The sequence below is a fragment of the Eretmochelys imbricata genome, chromosome 14, assembly GCF_965152235.1.
Source record: "Eretmochelys imbricata isolate rEreImb1 chromosome 14, rEreImb1.hap1, whole genome shotgun sequence".
Taxonomy (NCBI): Eukaryota; Metazoa; Chordata; order Testudines; family Cheloniidae; genus Eretmochelys; species Eretmochelys imbricata.
Window position 1 is genome coordinate 50,268,327 of NC_135585.1, and position 18,391 is coordinate 50,286,717.

General features: G+C 54.5%; 1 protein-coding gene across 5 annotated transcripts; it reads left to right on the top strand.

The window, feature by feature from the left end:
- Nucleotides 1-11,609: 11,609 nt before the first annotated feature.
- LOC144274655 (uncharacterized) lies at nucleotides 11,610-17,975 on the top strand. Of its 5 annotated transcripts, XM_077833649.1 has the most exons (5): nucleotides 11,610-11,649; nucleotides 13,570-13,657; nucleotides 14,015-14,141; nucleotides 14,706-14,855; nucleotides 15,185-17,975. In XM_077833649.1, exons 2-5 carry the CDS (start codon nucleotides 13,634-13,636, stop codon nucleotides 16,894-16,896), a joined length of 2,013 nt encoding a protein of 670 aa, XP_077689775.1. In that variant the 5' UTR covers nucleotides 11,610-11,649; nucleotides 13,570-13,633; the 3' UTR covers nucleotides 16,897-17,975. The 5 variants fall into 5 exon arrangements, with proteins under 5 accessions (XP_077689775.1, XP_077689772.1, XP_077689774.1 ...); XM_077833646.1 differs by lacking the exon at nucleotides 11,610-11,649 and having other exon boundaries at nucleotides 13,432-13,657; XM_077833648.1 differs by lacking the exon at nucleotides 11,610-11,649 and having other exon boundaries at nucleotides 13,433-13,657; nucleotides 14,706-14,819.
- Nucleotides 17,976-18,391: the final 416 nt, after the last annotated feature.

Here is an 18,391-nt window from a genome sequence, read left to right on the forward strand (position 1 = left end):
CCGTTTCCTGAGTTCACACTGTGCCCCGCCTGCAGCAGCAACTGGGTGTTTCCTTGCCTGAAAGTGACTCAAGCTGTTTGCTGAGCAGGAAGGACCCAACCAAATTCACCCCTGCAGGCTTTGGTAAAAAAATGTATCAGTTCTAGGGGGATCAGACAATATTTTGGTCAGACGAGAACTATTTAATGACACTAGACACTGAAATTCAAAAAGTTGAAGCTTTAGAACTGTTAAAATTGTCTGTGAGGAGCTAAATCTCCTCCCTCCCCCAGCAGCTCCCCCAGGGCAATGACCCAGTGCCTCCCCCACCACCACAGGGACGGAGGCTGAGAGTCCATCTGCTGGCGGCTCAGGGGCCTGTGGAATGTGCTGGGATCTCAGCCTGGGCCCTAGGGGGGCAGGTGGCCCTGAGTGTAACACAACCAGACCCAGCAAGGCCTGCAACCATTTTCTCCCTGTTTGTCCGTCCCAGCAGAGAGACCAGGGACTGCAGGGAGACCAAGCTCCCGTCCCCCAGGTGAGGGCTGGGGCCCAATGGCCAAGGGCAGCCGGTGTGAGGGTAAACAGAGACCTCTCAGGCCACTTGCCATTGCGGCTGCAGCAGGGGATGTGGGGACAGACGGAGGAGGCCTGGGGCAGTCTGGGAAGCCGCCATCGGGGACACGGAGAGGGAATTCAGCTGTGGCGGGGAAGCCGTGCTGCGCAGAGATGCTGCTGCGGATGCAGCTAGTTACCCGGGTCCAGCGTTACAGCAGTTTAACAACGTGGTTACTAGACGTTGCAGCTCAGCGGAGTGAAGTGCTGCCCTTTTGCTTGTCTCCGCGTGGCTTGAGATCTGTGCCATCATTCAAACACCTTTCCCCTGCTTCTGTCTCAGGTACCCGGGTCTTCACTCAGCGTTGCAGAGCAGAGCAGATTCAGTGCTTTGATACAGGGTTACGGAAAGGAAAGAGACTGGCATGGTACATATAGTACCTGTAATTTCTGTCCCCTGGCTGTCGGATGTACCGTGTGCAACTGGTTCCTTAGAGACATTCAGTCAGACAGCTGGGGTGGCCTTTTTGTGCTCTGCCCCTTTCTCAGTAAATGGTGAGTGTAACTTTACCCACTCCGGTCCCTTTGGCATCACTGGGACACTGAGACCTTTCACGATCAGGACACTGAATCGTAAGCTTTTCAGGTCTGCTCAGAGCTCAGCACCATGGGCCCCTTGTCCTCCATAGACTATAACGCGAAGAGACACACAGGCATTGTATAGATGGGGAAACTGAGGCAGGGAGTGGGCTGGTTCAATGGACCCCCTATTCAGTGGCTACAAGGACCAATGCAGACCTTAGCAGCACCTAGGCAAGTCCTGAGCTCCAGCCAGAGCTGCATCCCTGGTTTAATGGTCCTAAGGGGCGTTTCCAGGGTGCAGAGTACAAGAGGTGCAGCTTCACCCTGGCCACACCCCTCTGTCCCTTTCCACCACTTCCTCCTCCAGCCTGTCCATGCCCCAACCCCACTCCCTCCCGCCCCTCCCAGGAGCACTCCCTGTGCTGGCAGCTGCTGGGGAGGAGGCACAAACAGCCACGCTCGCCGGCACAGGAGCCAGAGCACAATGCTGGGCTGCGTCCAAATGTCAGGAATGTCTTTTGATTTAAGGTCCAAATCTGGGGACTGAGCTAAGTGCTGAGGGGCTGGTTCTCCAAGGGGCTGGGCACCGGCAGCGCCCACTGACTCCGGCTGCAGCTGTGAATGCGGGTGGAACATGCGCCCTGAAGTCCTGTATTCCGAGGAGAGAAACCCAGACACCCCAAAATCAGGCCACTGCTGTAAAATTTGGCCTCATGGACTTGTCCATTAACAGCAGGACGTGGGCTAAGTCTCATTGTAAGTCGCTGTTTATATTTGGTCACTGCTCAGTCCCATGATTGGAAGCAGCAGAGGGGCTGACCCCAGGGGTGCTCCGGAGCTCAAACACCCACGGAAAAAATACAGGGGGAGCTCAGCACCCACCAGCCCTAGCTGTTCTGTGGGGCCGCCAATGAGCTGTTTGGTGGCTGGGGGAGGTGCCTGTGGGAGGGCGGAGAGCAGCGAGCTGCAGATTGGCTGCGGCTTTGGCGGAGGGGTTGGAGCAGGGGCGGGAAGAGGCAGCCAGAGAGCAAGTCCTTAGGGGATGAGGCGGAGTGGGTCAGAAGAGGCGGAGCTAGGGCAGGGCCTCAGGGGAGGGGCATAGTGGGGGCGTGGCCTCAGGGCAGAGAGGGGGTAGAGCACCCCCAAGGAAAAATAAAAGTCAGCTTCTATGCTCCCACTCTCTGCCGGGGGTGAGGGGCATTATTTGAACCAGAGTCCCCCACTTCTCAGGAGAGTGCGCTAACCACTCAGCCAGTGTTTTGCAAACTGGAGGGTCCTGACCCAAAAGGGGATTGCAAGGCTTTTGGAGGGGGGGTCATGAGATCACAAAAAATATTATGGTAACCACTGGTACGAGTGGAACATGGAGGTCATGGATTCTGCGATTTTATTTGACCTCTGTGACTTCATCTCCCCACAACAGGGCTTCATCTTCAACCCCACAACGTGGCTCCGGCTGTGAGCCCCATATGGCGGGCCTCAGGCTTCAGCTGCTTTGCATATCCAAGATTGGAAGTGCTGAGGGAACAGCAAGTGACGGGGAAATTTCCCACTGAACTGAAGGCACATTCTCAGGAAAGCCCAAGGGCTTCCAATGATATGATCTGTCCTATGGATGCAAACGTCTATCAGTTAACCCTGGAGTCTGTCCATGTCCCTGCCCTGCTCTGCTCTCTCCCTGGTCGTATGTTACAGGCAGAGACAGAAGCTGAAAGGCAGAAACTTGTGTCTTACTTTCAACAACTGCACCATGTCCTGGAGGAACAAGAGCGACTCCTACTGGCCCAGCTGGAAGAGCTGGATCCAGAGACTGCAGAAAGAATTGAAAAGACAAAGCAAATTTTGCAGGAAATACCCTGTGCCTGTGAGCTGCTCATGAACGGGTGTGTGTGTGTATGATCACAAACTGGAGAACTTGGAGGATGCTGATGTGGCTAGTAAGTCGGTGAAACTAGCCGAATAACATTTCTGTTTTGATGTAGGAATAAAAAGACTGAATATTGTTCCCTTTTGTCCTTTTGAGCCATCTTTATATTACGTAAGTATGTGTCCGTAAAACAGTTTGGTTGTCCATAATTTTTTTTCTATACTGTCCATAAAAATTATTTTCAGCACTTGGCAACCCTGCTTCCAGACACTCTCTGAGGGTAACCCTCCCGTGAGTGAGACGTTGAAGCAAAACGCTCCACTCTGGGCTTTTCTTTATCAGTGAACACAAATGGTGGTAGAAGCCATGCACTTTTAGAGAAGCTGTTTTACCAGGGAGACGTATCTTGGGAACCCTTCGACAACTGGCCTCCAATTTGGCCCCCAGCCTGACCCTGCTCCTCCGCAGGGCACACCAAATGTCCAGGCAAACCAAGGGACTTTGTGGATCTCAGTGCACTTACAATAGTCAAGTTTTAAAGAGAAAGCTGGTCTCATCCATAACTCTAGTCATCGCTTTGGTGATGTGACAGGACCCCCCCCCCATCCTCCTCCAGCCATGGGGTGTGCAGCTAAGCAGGTGTCTACCTCTGTGCAGGGAGGCCTTAGCACTTGCCCCTGTCACTGGCATCTCCCATTGGCTAGCTTAGGTGGCTTCCGCACTACAGTGATGGGTGTGAAAGTTTTCACAGCGCTGAGCACAGTACCTAGGCCAACCTAAGTGGTAGGTAAAGACCAGGAAGAATAAGTGTATGTCTACACTATTGTCGCTACTACAGCAGAGCTACAGCGGTGTCGCTGAAGGGCCGTAGTGTAGATGCATCCTGCATTTTTCGGAAGTGGGTTTTCCATCATTGTAGTTAATCCCCCTTTCTGAGAGGCCGTCACCAGGGCACCGGCAGAATTCCATTGTCTGCACCGGGGGTTAGGTCCATCTCGCTGTGGCACTCAGGGCACAATGTTTCGCAGCCCTGGGTGACTTTGCTAGGTTGATCTAAGTGTTGTGTGGAGCAGGCCGAAGAGGGGTTTCCCTGGAGCTAGCAGGAAACACAGGGGCTGAGGGATGGCTTGGTGTGTGTGCTGTAGAAAGTCAAAAGAAGCAGTCGTGAGTGTGAATCTGGCAGAAAACAGAGAGAGGGCTTGCTTCAGGGACAGGGAGCCCTGGAAAGGCAGACGTGCATTTCCCAGTTAGGAAACTGCCGGCTGCTGTTTGTTTCTATCCTGTTCAGGGCACAGGAATTTGTGGACATTGTTTGTTAATTATAAAGATTGCTCCAAAGAAATACCTGACTCCTCTATTCAATTTCTCCTGCCAATGGAAGAACCTAGCGGGTCCCAAACGCTGGCTAATGGCTCAGGTCAAAGGAGCGATGGTGCAACCCGGGTCAGAATCTAGACCTGTGGCGGCAAATGCGTTGGTGGGAAACATTTGCGGGGAGCTCCAGCAGCAAAGAGCCTGTGCAGAGGGGCAGATTGCTGCTCATTGTGGACTTGAGCATGTCCAGCCGTGTGTGCAGAGCAGTCCCCATTGTCATAGAATCATAGAATATCAGGGTTGGAAGGGACCTCAGGAGGTCATCTAGTCCAACCCCCTGCTCAAAGCAGGACCAATCCCCAATTAAATCATCCCAGCCAGGGCTTTGTCAAGCCTGACCTTAAAAACTTCTAAGGAAGGAGATTCCACCACCTCCCTAGGTAACGCATTCCAGTGTTTCACCACCCTCCTAGTGAAAAAGTTTTTCCTAATATCCAACCTAAACCTCCTCCACTGCAACTTGTCCCTGCTCTCCAAGCTGACACGCCTCTTCCCAGGGTCAGACAAAACCCAAACATGGGTCCCTGGCTCATATTTCCCCCCAGCAGAACCAGCCCACACAGTGCTGATGAGTTCAGTATTGGTCCAAGGAGAATGACTGGAAGAGACTGGGGCAGCTGGAATGGGGCAGGGGCAGGGCTGGATGAACACAGGGGCTTTACGGTCGGCAGCCCAGGGCCACAGACCAAGGGGCCCCCCGCAAAAAGATCTCCGGGTCGCCAAAACTTCAGATCTTTTGCGGGGCCCCTTTAGCCCTGGGCCCCGGGCTGTAGCCACTAAAGCCCCTGTGTTCTGGCCCCTGCCTGGGGAGGCGGGGCCGGTTCTGCACGCTGCGTGGGGGCGTTGCCTGTAGGCAAGCACAGGGCAGCGAGTGGATCCACCTGGCCCCCCCTTCCCAAGGCTGCAGCCAGGGATGTCTGGGTTGTGCTGGCAGCTTCAGGGTCAATCGGGGAGGAGCAGCGCGGGACCAGGGCAGGCAAGGTGCCTGCCAGTCCTGCTGTGCCACCAAACAGGAGCTGCCCTAGGCACGTGCCCCGCACTCCAACCCCTGCCCCAGCCCTAGCCCTGAGCCCCCTCCCACACGCTAACTCCCTCCCAGACCCCAGACCCCACCCCCAGCCCTGAGCCCCCTCCTGAGCCCTAACTCCCTCCCAGACCCCACCCCCTCATCCCACACTCCAAACTCCTTGGTCCCAGCCTGGAGTCCCCTCCTGCACTCCCAACCCCTCATCCCTCACCTCCTCCCACACCCCAACCTCCTGCCTCATCCCACAGCCCCCTCCCACACTCTGAACCCTGCATTTTGGCCGCACCCCGGAGCCTAGGAGGTCCCACAAAATCTAACAGCTCCTGGCCCCCAAAAGAGTTCATACAGATCTGGGCGGGGGGGTGGCGGTGGGTGGGGATGGGTAGGATTGTTACTTTCCCTTCTGTCTATGGAGATTTACAAAGTTTAAAACTACAGTCTTCCTTCCAGCTCTTCGATGGCACTTTGAATCGGCTGGGCTTTAACCTTCAGACTGCACTTTCAGACAGCTTTGAATATTTATCCTAAAATCTCCCTTCAGCTCACGGGTTGCTCCTGATTAATGAATTGCTGTGCTGACGTTTTTATGCCTTATCACTAGCACGTTCCAGCTGCCTCTCACCTTGACCCAGGGAGCCACTGTTACCTGGCTGGTCCCAGGCGGGTGGTTGGATGTTCAGCAAGACGCAGCCAAGCCAAGGCTCCTCCGCACACAGATTGTCACTGAAATCACTCAGTGGGCTTTAGTTCCCGCCCATTGTTTCCATGCAAGTCTGCTTGTGGCTGTGGACACGCGCCTGTCACGGAGTGTGGGGGAGTCCAGGCCCTGCACCCCTCTTCCTGGGATTCACTGAGACTCTCAGCCAGCCAGTAAAACAGAAGGTTTATTGGACAACAGGAACACAGTCCAAAACAGAGTTTGTGGGTACCCCCAGGACCCCTCAGTCAAATCCTTCTGGGGGAGCAGGGAGCTTAGACCCCAGCCCTGGGGTTCCCTGCGTTCCTCCACCCAGCCCCAAACTGAAACTAAACCCCCCCAGCAGGCTCTCTCCTGCAGCCTCTGTTCACATTCCTGGGCAGAGGTGTTACCTCCCCCTCCCGCTCCTGGCTCACGGTTACAGGCTCTCAGATCTCCCATCCCCAGGGCACATTCCCAGGTCAACACTCCCCCCTCCCTGCTGAGTCACACCGTCACACCTGGACAACCAGCAGGAGGCGCCGCAGTGGTGAGTCTGCACCCGGTGACACGAGGGCAGTGTCAGTCCCTGTCACAGCGGCAGGGGGCTGGCACAAGCCCAGAACGCAGCGACAGCTGTCAATCAACACCTACCTGCGGGACCCCTTCTCCCGGGCTGGGATCCGGGGCCTGGATGGGTGCAGGATCTGGCAGCAATCAACCAGATGCAGGGGAATGCACCAATTGGCTGTGGGTGCAGCGGAATGGACCAACTGGGAAGTGGACCAATTAGCACTTCTTTTTGTCTGCTCTGCAAATCCCCCAGACACTTGCTGTTCCAGAAAATCCCACGCAGCAGGCTCAAAAAAGAGGGAAAACCCAGACGTGGGGTAACCCTGTTTGTTACTGACATGTGCCATAGTTCTGGGGAACGCCCACAGACTGACTCCTCAGAGATGACACAGGACTGACTGTCAGTCTTAGAAAACTCTTATCTGGCTGCCCACCAATAGGAAGAAAGGGGTAAACAAAGAAGTTTACAATTCATCTATAGCGCAGTGTGGAGCTCACCCATGCCATGGAGTTCCCTGACCCCAGGACCCAGCAAAGACTTTTCCAGTATAAAGGTTCCAAGTATAAGAAGGAGGAAAAAGGGCTCTGGCCACCTCCCCTCCCCCATCTCTACTCAGGGCAGCCTGAAAGACAAGAGGAGCATCATTGAGCTGGGGGAGTGGTCCGAGCTGGAAGGCTTTCCAAAGAGCATGGACTGCTGAAAGCTTTTGGGTGAGAGAAATCCTTTTGCTTGTAAGGGTACGTCTACACTCCAAACCTAAGTTGACCTGTATTAGGTTCACTTATAGCCACTGGAGTAATGACTGTGGTAGACGATGTCCACACTGTCCTCCTTGGGTCACTGTGGCGCGTCCTCACCAGGAGCACTTCCACGGACCCAAGAGGGGCAATGTGGGAAGCTGAGAGCCCCGTCTCTCAACTCCAACAGCAGCTCGCTCCCAGGAATGTGGCTGGCCTACAAGCTCTGTGTGAATTGCTCCCCATCTAGGCCCCGTTCCCCGCTGGCCTACACCCCTCCACTCCCTCTTCTCCACAGAGAGCGAGGGAGGCCACCTGGAGCTTCTTCCCCTTCCTCCCCCGCACCATTCCCCTCCCAGTTTGACACCAGACCATAAATAACTACTCTGAGTGCAGTCTTTAGTTGTGCACCCACCTTGCAGTAATTTCATCTCGACCAATGAATTCTTCCCTGCTGGTCAGAACTGAGTCTAACCCACCTGCCCCCTGGTTCCTTCCTCCACCATCGGAAAGCAGAACTTGTCCCTGACGCGTTCCCAGCACTTCTGGCACAGTGGGTGCTGTTAGGGTGGCCAGGTGCCCGGTTTTCAACCATGAAGTCCGGTGGAAAAGGGGACCTGACAGTGTCCGATCACATCTACTGACCGGACAGCCAAAGTCGAGTTACTGCGGGTGGGGAGGCACTGGGTCATCACTCCCATCAGACCCCACTTATCTGGGACTGCCTCCTACCTGCATAGGCAGCTGCGGCTCCCAGGCCTGATTCCTCAGACAAGTCCCTCCTCAGCAGGGCAGGGGAGAAGTGGATGGTGGGCAGACTGTTGGAGGAAGAGGCAGAATCGGGGCAGGGCCTCGGAGGGAAGAGGTGGGGGCAGGGATGGGACCTCGGGTGGGGGGGGGAAGAGGCGGGGCAGGGGAGGTTCCAGCACTGCTGCGTGAGTGTCCATTTTTTAAATGGTTTCAGAGTAGCAGCCGTGTTAGTCTGTCTTCGCAAAAAGAAAAGGAGGACTTGTGGCACCTTAGAGACTAACCAATTTATTGGAGCATGAGCTTTCGTGAGCTACAGCTCATTTCATCGGATGCATACTGTGGAAACTGCAGAAGACATTATATACACAGAGACCATGAAACAATACCTCCTCCCACCCCACTCTCCTGCTGGTAATAGCTTATCTAAAGTGATCATCAAGTTGGGCCAATTCCAGCACAAATCCAGGTTTTCTCAGCCTCTGCCCCCCCCCCCCCACACACACACAAACTCACTCTCCTGCTGGTAATAGCCCATCCAAAGTGACCACTCTCTTTAAAATGTGTATGATAATCAAGGTGGGCCATTTCCAGCACAAATCCAGGTTTTCTCAGCCCCCACCCCCCTCCAAAAACCACACACACAAACTCACTCTCCTGCTGGTAATAGCCCATCCAAAGTGACCACTCTCCTCACAATGTGTATGAAAATCAAGGTGGGCCATTTCCAGCACAAATACAGGTTTTCTCACCCCCCCACCCCCATACACACACAAACTCACTCTCCTGCTGGTAATAGCTCATCCAAACTGACCACTCTCCCTACAATGTGGCATGATAATCAAGGTGGATCATTTCCAGCATAAATCCAAGTTTAACCAGAACATCGGGGGGGGGGGAGGGGTAGAAAAAAACAAGGGGAAATAGGCTACCTAGCATAATGACTTAGCCACTCCCAGTCTCTATTTAAGCCTAAATTAATAGTATCCAATTTGCAAATGAATTCCAATTCAGCAGTTTCTCGCTGGAGTCTGGATTTTAAGTTTTTTTGTTGTAAGATAGCGACCTTCATGTCTGTGATTGCGTGACCAGAGAGATTGAAGTGTTCTCCGACTGGTTTATGAATGTTATAATTCTTGACATCTGATTTGTGTCCATTTATTCTTTTACGTAGAGATTGTCCAGTTTGACCAATGTACATGGCAGAGGGGCATTGCTGGAACATGATGGCATATATCACATTGGTGGATGTGCAGATATTATCAAGTTGGCAACCCAAGTCGCTAGCTGGGAGGTTGTGAAAAATATTAATAAATATAGAAATACCATTTTTCACAGCAGCAGATTTACTAGCCTGCAATAAATAAATTTTGATTTTCATGTTTATAGGAGTAAGGGGATTGTTGGCCCCTTACTGAAACTTAATGGGCTGGCCATTAGTTGGCCGTCTTAATCAGTTGGCCGTCTCCTAATACCAAAAGAAAAGGGAAGGGCCAAGGAGAAATGAAGATCCTGAGACTGACGAGAGGGAGGAGTCAATGCTCTAGGTCAGCCTGATTGACAGGGCAGGCAGGCCAATGGGGGAGTCAGCAGCCGGGGGTCCCTCCTCTGTGTCAGCTGGAGCTGGCTGGGCCAGAGCAGACCAGGAGGGGCTAAGGAGAGAGGAGGGTTGGACTTGGCTGGAGGCAGAGGGAAACTGGAGCAGCCGGGAGCCGGGAGCAGTGAGTGAAGGGGACCCTGGGCAAAGGGCCCAAGGCAAGGAGAGGCCCTCAGCCAAGAGGCCTTGCAGGCCAGACTGGGTGGGGGATCATAACCCTGACAGGAAGAGGCTGACGCTAGGAAGAAGGGTCCTGCCACCTAGTGAGGAGTGGGCAAACTACGGCCTGCGGGCCACATCTGGCCCATGGGACCCTCCTGCCTGGCCCCTGAGCTCCTGGCCTGGGAGGCTCGCCCCTGCCCCTCCCCCACTGTTACCCCTCCTCCACAGCCTCAGCTCACTGCACAGCTGCAGAGCCGTGGCCTGACCGGGTGCTCTGTGCTGCGCGGTGGCATGGCTGGCTCAGCCTGGGCAGCACGGCTACCTGTCCTGGTGCTCTGGCTACCTCTCCTGGTGCTCCAGGCAGTGCGGTAAGGGGGCAGGGAGCGGTGTGGGGGGTTGGATAGAGGGTAGAGGAGTTTGGGGTGGTGGTCAGGGGGCAGGGGTGTGGAAAGGGGTTAGGGCAGTCAGAGGGCGGTGAGCAGGGGCATTGAATGGGGGCAGGGGTCCCAGGTGGGCAGTCAGGAAGGAGAGGGGGGGTTGGATGGGGCAAGGGTCCCGGGGGGACCATCAGGGGGCAGGAAACAAGGGGGGTTGTATAGGGGGCTGGGCTGGGTCACGCCTGGCTGTTTGAGGAGGCACAGCCTCCCCTAACCGGCCCTCCATACAATTTTGGAAACCTGATGTGGCCCTCAGACCAAAAAGTTTGCCCGCCCCTGACCTAGAGCCTGAGGGCGTGTAGCCACCACTGGAGTAAGTGTCCGACCCGGAGCACCCCGGCAGCACAGCCCGGGCCTGGGCAGGAGGCCTGGGAGGTGGGAGGGACAGACTGTGAACTGCCCTGGCAGTCCAGAGAGGGTTGTTTGGGGTTCCCCCCCACAGAGCGGGGTGACATGTTTTCCTTTCATCTTTCCCACTTTTCTTCTTATTCTTTTTATTACTTGCTGTTTAATACATTGTATTTGTTCTTAACTCTGTGCAATGATCAAGGAAGCATCCAGAGTGGAGAGAACACCCCACAATGGGGACACCTGTCCTGAGTGATCACAAGATTGGGGGTCGAGCACCTCAGGAGCCCTGGGCCCAGCCTTGGGTTACGGGTCCAGAGTGGAAGCGGGCGGGGGGGACAGGGGTCCTCGAGGTCATGCAGGCCTCTGGGTAAAGGACTGAGATCCTTTTGCTTGCCAGTTCCTCTGGGGCTCGGTAGAAGCCAGAAAAGTTCCCCACACTAGGGGGAGTGTTCCCTCCTCTTACCTCTGTGCATATTGATTGGTTTCTAGTAAAGTTAATTGGGATTATAGGGGCAAGTGTCAGAGCGGGCACCAGCGAGAGTTGCTGGCCACACTCTGAGGCCACCAAATTTGGTGGTGAGAACCCCTGGGCAAGATGCTCATGATGGTCCCTTGTGACCTCGGAGCCTGTGAGTGTAACAGGAGCCGGGCACAGGGCTGCTGATCCTTTTGGTGAGTTGATCGCTAGGACCCGGGAGCGGCTGGGGGGCGGCTCTGTGGGGAGCGATCGCGGGGCTCAGCCCGGCCCAGGAAGTGACTCGCAGCCGCTGCGGGGACTCTGGCTCCCAGGCTCCCGGCGAGATCCCCGAGCCCCGGCGGCTGGTGCTGGGAGCCCGGAGCCCGGGCTGCAGCCGGGAGAGGGGAACCTCCAGCCGGGCCCTGCCCGCTGCTCCCCGGGAGCCTCTCCCAGGGCAGAGCCCCCAGCCCGGCCAGGGCCCCTTCCCGGCCCCGCCCCTGCCCCGGGGGCCCCCGCTCGGGGGGAAGGTAAGAGAGACCCGCCCCCCCCGGGCTGCAGGGGGCGGGTTTGGCCCCGGGCTGCTCCCCGCGGAGCCGGCTGCGATTCCCTGCCCCGGGCCCGGGAAAGCTGCCGCAGCTCCCGGCGTGTGCGGGGCGGGGGGAGCCCGGTCGGGCCCTGCTGGGGCTGGGACAGCAACCCGTGGGGGCAGCCGGAAGGGGGCTGAAGAGGGGCGGGGAGTGGCCAAAGGGGGACTGAGGGGAGAACAGGGATGCGTGAGGCCGGGGGCAGGAGGGGGATGCGGCGGCCAGGAAGGGGGTGGCTGAAGGGGGGATGGGGCGATGTAGGGGAATCGGGGAGACTTATGGGGCGGGTGGAACAGGGCTGCAATAGAGGGAAACTCTGAGTGGGGGGGGGTCACTGCGGGGGAAATGGGGGGATGTGGAAAGGGGAGGCTGGGGACAGCCAGACTGGCTGGGGACCAGAGGGATAGAGGGTAGGGGTCGGGGAGAAGAAATGGGGAGAGAGACAAGGTAACTCCCCCACCCCATTGGACAGGTGAGGGGGAGGGGCTGCCCCACCCAGCAGCCAGACGGGGTCAGAAGCTACAAAGCAAATATCCAGATTCCCCCCCCACACACACACACACACACTCCCTGTTTCCCGTGTATTATTGTCAGACACACACGTGCTGGTGGGGTCTGTGTCTCCTGAGTGTTGGGGGCTGCCCAGGGCCCTGGTCTGATTTCCGGGCAGGATTCCGATCTCAGCCACACCGGAGTCAGACCGGAGTCACTGCTGGCTCTGGCAGGGACTGAGCGCACCTGGGCCAGTGGGATCCGCCTCCGCCTGCCTGTCCCTGGGGGCTGCAGGGGCAGGACAGGGAGGCTCAGGCATGAGCTGCTGCCACCAGAGGGCTCCGGGTCTGGCTGAGGGAGAGGAGGAGGTTGGTACCTGTCTCTGCTCCTGATGTCAGAGCCCTTGAATTGAGCTCCCTGGCTCAGACACTGCTGCCTACCTGAGAGCCCAGAGTATGAAACTGCTGCTCCCCCGGTGGGGCTGGGCCAGGGACAGATCTTCATTAACCCCCACCCCCCAGCCCCCCAGGCTCAGCCCGGGTGGGGACTTTCACTGAGCCTGGAACCAGCCCCCATGGCAGCCGCAGGCTCTGCCCACACCAGCCCCTGAGCCGCAGCCTGCAGGGGATGGGGAGTCCCGGGGGGACAGGGCTGGGGCCCGGCAGGACAGTGACTCTGCACAAAGGGCCCCTTTCAGGGACCTGCTGGTGAGTTTGTACCGGAGGGGGAGGGGCTCCCCATGGGTCTGCGGGGTCCCCAAGCTGCTGCCCTCAGTGACCCAGCCCGGCTCACCCTGGAGAGCAAACGCCCATGGGAACGGGACAGTCCCCAGTTCTCCCAGGCAGAGGGGGGAGGGAAGGAGACAGAAAGGGCAGAGGGGAGACTGAAAGGGGCAGCAGGAGCAGGAAGTGGGGAGGGAGGTTCCCAGCTCCCAGCCCTGCCTGGATCCCTTCCCTGCATCCCCCCGGGGCAGACTGACTCTCCTGGGCACAAGGGGAGGAGCTGAGGGAGGAGAAGTCAATTCCTGCCCTGGCCAAGTCCCTGCACTGCTGGGGGGACATGCTGCCCTCAGGGTCAATGTCAGGGGGGATCCCCGAAAGTGGCTCCTTTGATTCTGCTCTTTTCTAGCATTTGTCTTACAGACTCTGTCCCTGGGGGGTGGGGGGGAGGTAGGAGGGTTAAAAGTGTCTCAGGGGTTCAGTGCTGGGGTGAGGGTCCGGGTTTGTGTTGTGATAAAGTGACTGAGGGTTTTCCCAGCATAGCAGAGCCCAGAGCGTCTGTCTGCAGGGAGAGAGCCTGGTGGGAATCGGGGTGTGACATGGACTCAAGCCCCTTCTGTAACCTCCCCCATCGCCCCTATTGCCCCGACAGGCTGAGGAATCACGTCCACGTTTCACTCCAGATCGTCCCATCTTCCAAGGGACAGGAAAGGGAAATGTCTGTGATGGAGCTAGCTCAGGTAGGGGATTTTCAGGGTGGGGCTCGGAAAACAGACCAGACTCCCACTGCTGGTACCTGACCCCACTGGGCAGAGGCTGCTGTGAAATACAAAGGGAAGCTGTTGGGATTCCTGTCCCCGGCTCAGAGCTCTGCTTCCCATCTCAGCCTGTGGCTGGCAGGCGAGTGGGAAATGGGAAGACCCTCCCCTTCTCTGTGTGCTGGGGGTGACGACAAGGAGCTCTCACTTTCTCTCACCCCCTGAAGCCTCTTGAGCAGGGTGCAGGGAGAATTCAGCTTTTATGGGCCTCCTCCCCTGTGACTAGTGGGATTGTGGCTGAGGCAGCAGGTGCTGAGTGGGGGACTCTTGGTGTTTCAGATGCCGGTGACCTTCGAGGAGGTGGCTGTGTATTTCACCCAGGGGCAGGGGGCTCTGCTGGACCCCACTCAGAGAGCCCTCTACAGGGACATCATGCAGGAGAACTACGAGACGGTGACCTCGCTGGGTAAGGGAGTCCCGTCCCCTCGGTTATTAGAAGCCGTGGGGCCTGAGTGTCTGAATCCGATCAGGTTCTTCCCTGGCCAGTTGGTTTAGGGGGCCAGGGTCACATTGTCCACAGTTCCTCTATGGGAGACACTTTGATCTCCATACCCTCTTCAAGGGAACAGGAGAGTCAGAAACATAATAGACATGTTAACTCATCCCCATCTCTCCAGCTTTCAAGGAACCAGAAGCAAGGTATTGTCCTGCCTGTGTTATTTCTCCTTCACACACCGTTCACCTTCTTTCCTGGGACTAGCTCCAGCTGTGCGGAGGGCTCTAAGTTCTGCAGGCTTGGAAATAGGCAGGAGTTAAACACATGAGATGTGTGTGTCTCAGCAAGTCCCGCAGAGCACAACTATCCTGAGGATGTAACAACACACACCCGCCCCTAGATGTCTGCTGTTCCCAAGGGGTCTGAGTTACCACAATCCCATGTAGGGTCAGGTTAAACTCCAGGAATGTTTCTTGTGACAAACTATCAATGCTCCATTCACCCTGACCTTTCCTGATTTCACCACCTGTGCAGGAGTCCCCATTCCCAAACCTGACCTGATCGCCCGGCTGGAACGAGGGGAAGAGCCGTGGGTCCCAGATCTCCAGGACTCCAAGGAAAGGGAGAACCCGAGAGGCACCCGCACAGGTGAGGCGTCAGGAAAACTGGCAGAGAAACCATCAGGTGAGTGAAGGAAAAAGCTGGGACTCCCAAAATGTGCCATGAGCGAGAGCCCTCAGTTCTGCCCCTTCTCACCCAGGTCAGGGCCGCAGTCAGCAGGTGTCGTAAAGGCACAGATCAGTCACAGCTTCCCACCCATCCTGTTAGCTGTTGGGAATTTCCTCCCTGACTTGACTTCCCTGGGAGTGTTTGGGTGGGATGTGGAGGCAGAATCCAGTGTCTCCATCTCCCCAACAGTCACTGTGTTGTGTTTTCCCTGTTTGATATTCCCCTTTCTGTCCTTTCTCCCCGGGCACAGGCAGTGACTCCTGTCTGGGTTCTCTCTCTCCCAGCAGGTGACAGGACAGTGAGTGAGAACAAGGAGGAGAATCAGCAGCAGGAAGGTCCTGAGAAAGTGGAACTGCAGGAGACATTTTTTAGAAGAGCTGAAGGGAATTTTTCCCAGGGCTGGGAACAGGGCAATGCCTGTGGAGATCAACACAGATCAGAGATGCAGCTGGGAAACTATCCCGGGAAGAAACTGGATGAATCCACTCAATGTGGCGGAGGATGCAAGGATGCCAAGGAAGCCACAGTCCAGCAGACAAGTCACAATGAAGAGAAACTCTACAAATGCCTTGACTGTGGGAAAAGATTCCGTTTCACTGCAACCCTTCTTACACTTTGGAGAACCCAGACAGGAGAGAAGTCCTATAAATGCTTAGACTGTAGGAAAAGCTTCAATAAGAAGTCCTGTCGTATTATACACCAGAGAATGCACACAGGAGAGAGACCCTATAGATGTCTTGAGTGTGGAAAATGTTTTAGAAAAAGTTCATTCCTCAATAATCATGGGCAAATCCACATGGGAGAAAGACCCTATAAATGCCTTGAGTGTGGGAAAAGCTTCCACCACAAATCAACCTTTAATACACATCAGAAAACCCACAAGGGAGAGAAAGCCCATAAATGCTTGGACTGTGGGAAAACTTTCAGTCAGTGCTCAAGACTTATTGAACATAGCAGAATCCACACAGGAGAGAGACCGTATAAATGCCTTGAGTGTGGGAAAAGTTTTATGGCAAGTTCATCCCTTACTATACATGGGAGAATCCACACTGGAGAAAGACCCTTTAAATGTCTTAAGTGTGGGAAAAGTTTTATGACAAGTTCATCCTTTACTAAACATGGGAGAATCCACACAGGAGAAAGACCTTATAAATGCCTTGAGTGTGGAAAAAGTTTTGTACAAAACACATCCCTTACTATACATAGGAGAATCCACACTGGAGAAAAACCCTATAAATGCCTTGAGTGTGGGAAAAGTTTCATTCAGAGATCAAATCTTACTACACATCAGAAAACCCACACAGGAGAGAAAGCCCATAAATGCTTGGACTGTGGGAAAACTTTCAGTCAGCGCTCAAGACTTATTAATCATAGGAAAATCCACACAAGAGAAAGACCATATAAATGTTTGGATTGTGGGAAAAGTTTTGGTCAGAGCTCATACCTTCTTGAACATAGCAGAATCCACACAGGAGAGAGACCATATAAATGCCTTGAGTGTGGGAAAAGTTTTGTACAAAATTCATCGCTCACTGTGCATGGGAGAATCCACACTGGAGAAAGACCCTATAAATGCCTTGAGTGTGGGAAAAGTTTTCTGCTAAATTCATCCCTTACTATACATGGGAGAATCCACACTGGAGAAAGACCCTATAAATGCCTTGAGTGCGGGAAAAGTTTTATGGCAAGTTCATCTCTTACTAAACATGGGAGAATACACACAGGAGAAAGACCCTATAAATGCCTTGAGTGTGGGAAAAGTTTCCACCACAAAACAACCTTTAATACACATCAGAAAACCCACACGGGAGAGAAACCCCATAAATGCTTGGACTGTGGGAAAACTTTCAGTCGGCGCTCACACCTTACTCGACATGGGAGAATCCACATGAGGGAGAGACCTTATAAATGCCTTGAGTGTGGGAAAAGCTTCAGTAAGAGCTCGGAGCTCACCAAACATCAGAAAATCCACAAGGGTGAGAGACCCCAGAAATAGCCTGACTGCTGGAAAAGATTCAATTTGACTTCACATATCAGTGACTGACACAACAGAGAGACCTTGAATGTGGGGGAATCTTCATTTGGTGCTCCCGGAGTATCAGGCATCTGCAAATCTGCACAGGGAAGAAACCTCTGAGATGTTCTCAGTGTGGAAAATGCTCCAAGTGGAGCTAACGCCATGTGGGACATCAGAGACTCCCCCACACAGCAGGGAAATTCTCTCAGGGTCCTGACTAAGCCACAGAAACAAACCCATTTCCTAATTCCCACACACATCAGGGGCTTTTGGCTCTTGCTGGGGTGAGGATCCAGCAGCAGCCGAGCATCAGCTGGTCAGTGACCCTCTGGCTCTGCCTGGTGTAAGCAAACCCCAGGCAGAGGAGGAGAAGCCCCCATCAGCCCCTCCTCCCTGTTGCAGCCCTTGCTGCTGAGCTGGTGGGCCAGAGGTGGGGGAAGGGAGAGAGAGAAACTCCTATGGACGCTCCCTCTGCCTGGCTGAAGTTCCCCCCTCTCCATTCCCCTCCCAGGCGGGATCCCCCTTCCATGGAGATGAGGAGAAGGACACTTGGGCCAGGCCCCACCTTCACTCTAGACCCCTGTTAAGCTTTTACATCCCTATCAGCTACCACATCTCCCCATGTGTCTAGTGTAACAGTTCCTGTTTCTATTGAAATGTTGTAATTTGAGTTCAGTGCTGTCTCAAACCTCCTTCAATTTCCTTTGATCCACCAGTGGGTCTTGCTTTAGCCAATTACTTTGTCTCTCTGTCCAGCACCCTAGTGCTTTATCCCATGTCCCATTTGTCTACAGAACTTGATTCCCAAATATTCACTAAAGGCCAAAAGTTTCAAGGCACCCAGATACTTTGTAATATGCCACTAGTGGCCTAAATCCTTTTGAAAATCTGTCCCTAAGGGCCTTAGAGTGTCTCCTATACAGGGCTTCTCAAAAGTGGTATTTTTTTTACTAAGCATAGATATGCAACCCCAAGACAGATTGACAACCCCACGAATTCAAACTCCGTGAGTTATGCACCCAACAGTCTAGAATTTAAATAAAGAAATGAATACGTTTTGTTTTTGTCTTTTCTTTTTGTGTCTGAGCCTTTGGAGTGTACTAGCTTCATAGTTTTACTGCTACCCCTTCCAAAGTCCCTATATCTAGGATGGTTGTATAATCCTGTATCATTTGATGCCATTTTACACTTCCAGGAACATGTGATTCCCCTCCCCCACTTGCAATTGAAAATTGATTTTAAAACCTTATTTCCGTAAGTAACCCCCCATCCTGCACACTCGGAAGTGCCCACTTGACTTTTCTCTGACTTCATTTATTGCATTATCGATGCGGATTTTTCTACCACATTGTTTGTATTTCTAATGGCCTATTTAAGTTCTCAGCCTTTTATGGATGCTACATTCTTTGTTTTGATCCATTTCAGGGATGTTCTTCCTTCTGGCACGTGTACCGATTTGTATGGCCAAAGTCAA